A 1,682-nucleotide genomic window follows, 5' to 3' on the forward strand; every position below is an offset into this window, starting at 1 on the left:
ACTTTATTAGGACATATCTCTGTAAATCGTCCGTGTCATGTACACAACTTTCTTAGGACATGTCTCTGTAAATCTTCCGATCCGTGTACACAACTTTCTTGGTACATGACTCTTCAGACCTTCCGATCCATGTGTACTTTCTTGGTACATGTCTCTTTAAACTATTACTATTAGTTAATATAAGAAATTAATCAATACGTTATGACTCGGGATGCACTTTACTTACTACATGTATTGAATGAATAGAAAGTGTGTTTTTTTTAATTTTCAGTCGAGTAGTCTACATATCGTATATTTCTACTTAACTATTAAAACATTCCCGGTATGCAAAGACAACTTGGGATCACAAAAAGTATATCTATTAGCCTCCTGTGTTCATATTCACATATATATATGATAATGAGGATATATTGGTATTGCGCATTTACTTTGCATATATCCTGTTACACAAAAAATTTAAATGTCCGAATATCAGGTATACCTTACACACGTGACGTCAGTCAAGTCTATCCTATCAGATATCGTCCGTCCGTTGTCCAGAGCTACGTTATCGCAGCTGGAGCATGGGGAATACCAAGTACATACGTGACTTAAACCAGCTGAGCAAGGAAGTTTAAATGTGAAATGCAAATGGCGGCGCGTCAGGTATAGTTTGGTTTGTTTTGGAAGTTGAAATGGCAAGTAAAATATTGATTAGTCGTGCGCAGGTACACGTGCCCGTGACGTGTACTTTGTGTGATAGCATCGAAGCAGTAAACTGGTTTTGTAATGACTGCCAGGAGGTGATGTGTGACAAATGTAAGGACGTTCATCAACGTGGGAAGAAGACACGGAATGACGACGTTGTACCAATTCAAGAGGCAGACAAACAAGGCAAGGTACTACTACCAGAGGTATGTAAGACCCACCCTGGTAAAACATTAGAACTGTTCTGTAAAGAATGTCTCGTCGTAATGTGTTCGATGTGTTTTACCCAGAAACACAATCAACACACTGTTGGCCATATTGAAGAGGAAATGGAGTCACAGAAACGGTACGCGCAAGAACAACTGGAAACGTTAAATTCCAAGTTATACTACTTTAGTGATCATCGTTCAAAGCGCCATGAAGCAAGCAAAACATTCAGAGAAAGCCTTGATGTTGTTCGGAAAGATGTTCAAGCCCAGGGATTAATGTTGAAAGCCGAAATTGATTCTATCGTCACCTCAATACTGGTGGAGTTGTCATCTTTGGCTGCTGAGGAAGACGAATCCTGCAAACAGGATTGTCAGCCGGATGAGAAGCATGTCAAAGATATAACACAGCTGATTGGAGATATAGAGCAGAAAGCAGAACAGATGTCCAGTACAGAATTGTTTGAGCTGACGGGGAGACTGAGAAATACTGTACCGCTGTATGACGTCACTGGGAAGAGTGTACATGTACCACAACGCACACCAAGCTTGGTAACCGGTCAACTTGATACAAAGCAGTTGAAAGAAATGATTGGATATGTTTCCGCCAGGTATGAGAAGAAGGAAGTCGACAGTCGACATGTCCTGAATCTTTCTATGTTCCGAGTTCCTCATCAGAATACAATAATCTCAATTTGTCCTACTGAAGACTCTCAGGCATGGATGTCAGTACATGAATCTACAGAATTGATTAAAGTCAACAAGGAAGGTAAGGTCATAGAGTCTGTC

General features: G+C 40.2%; 1 protein-coding gene across 1 annotated transcript; it reads left to right on the forward strand.

Moving 5' to 3' along the window:
• Nucleotides 1–674: 674 nt before the first annotated feature.
• Nucleotides 675–1,662, forward strand: LOC110444069 (E3 ubiquitin-protein ligase TRIM33-like; the record flags this gene model as incomplete). The annotated part of the gene is made up of 1 exon (XM_021488492.1): nt 675–1,662. A coding segment is annotated over exon 1 (988 nt), but the record flags the coding sequence as incomplete, so codon positions are not given.
• Nucleotides 1,663–1,682: the final 20 nt, after the last annotated feature.

This window comes from Mizuhopecten yessoensis, unplaced genomic scaffold, assembly GCF_002113885.1.
Source record: "Mizuhopecten yessoensis strain PY_sf001 unplaced genomic scaffold, ASM211388v2 hete_35994162, whole genome shotgun sequence".
Classification (NCBI taxonomy): domain Eukaryota; kingdom Metazoa; phylum Mollusca; class Bivalvia; order Pectinida; family Pectinidae; genus Mizuhopecten; species Mizuhopecten yessoensis.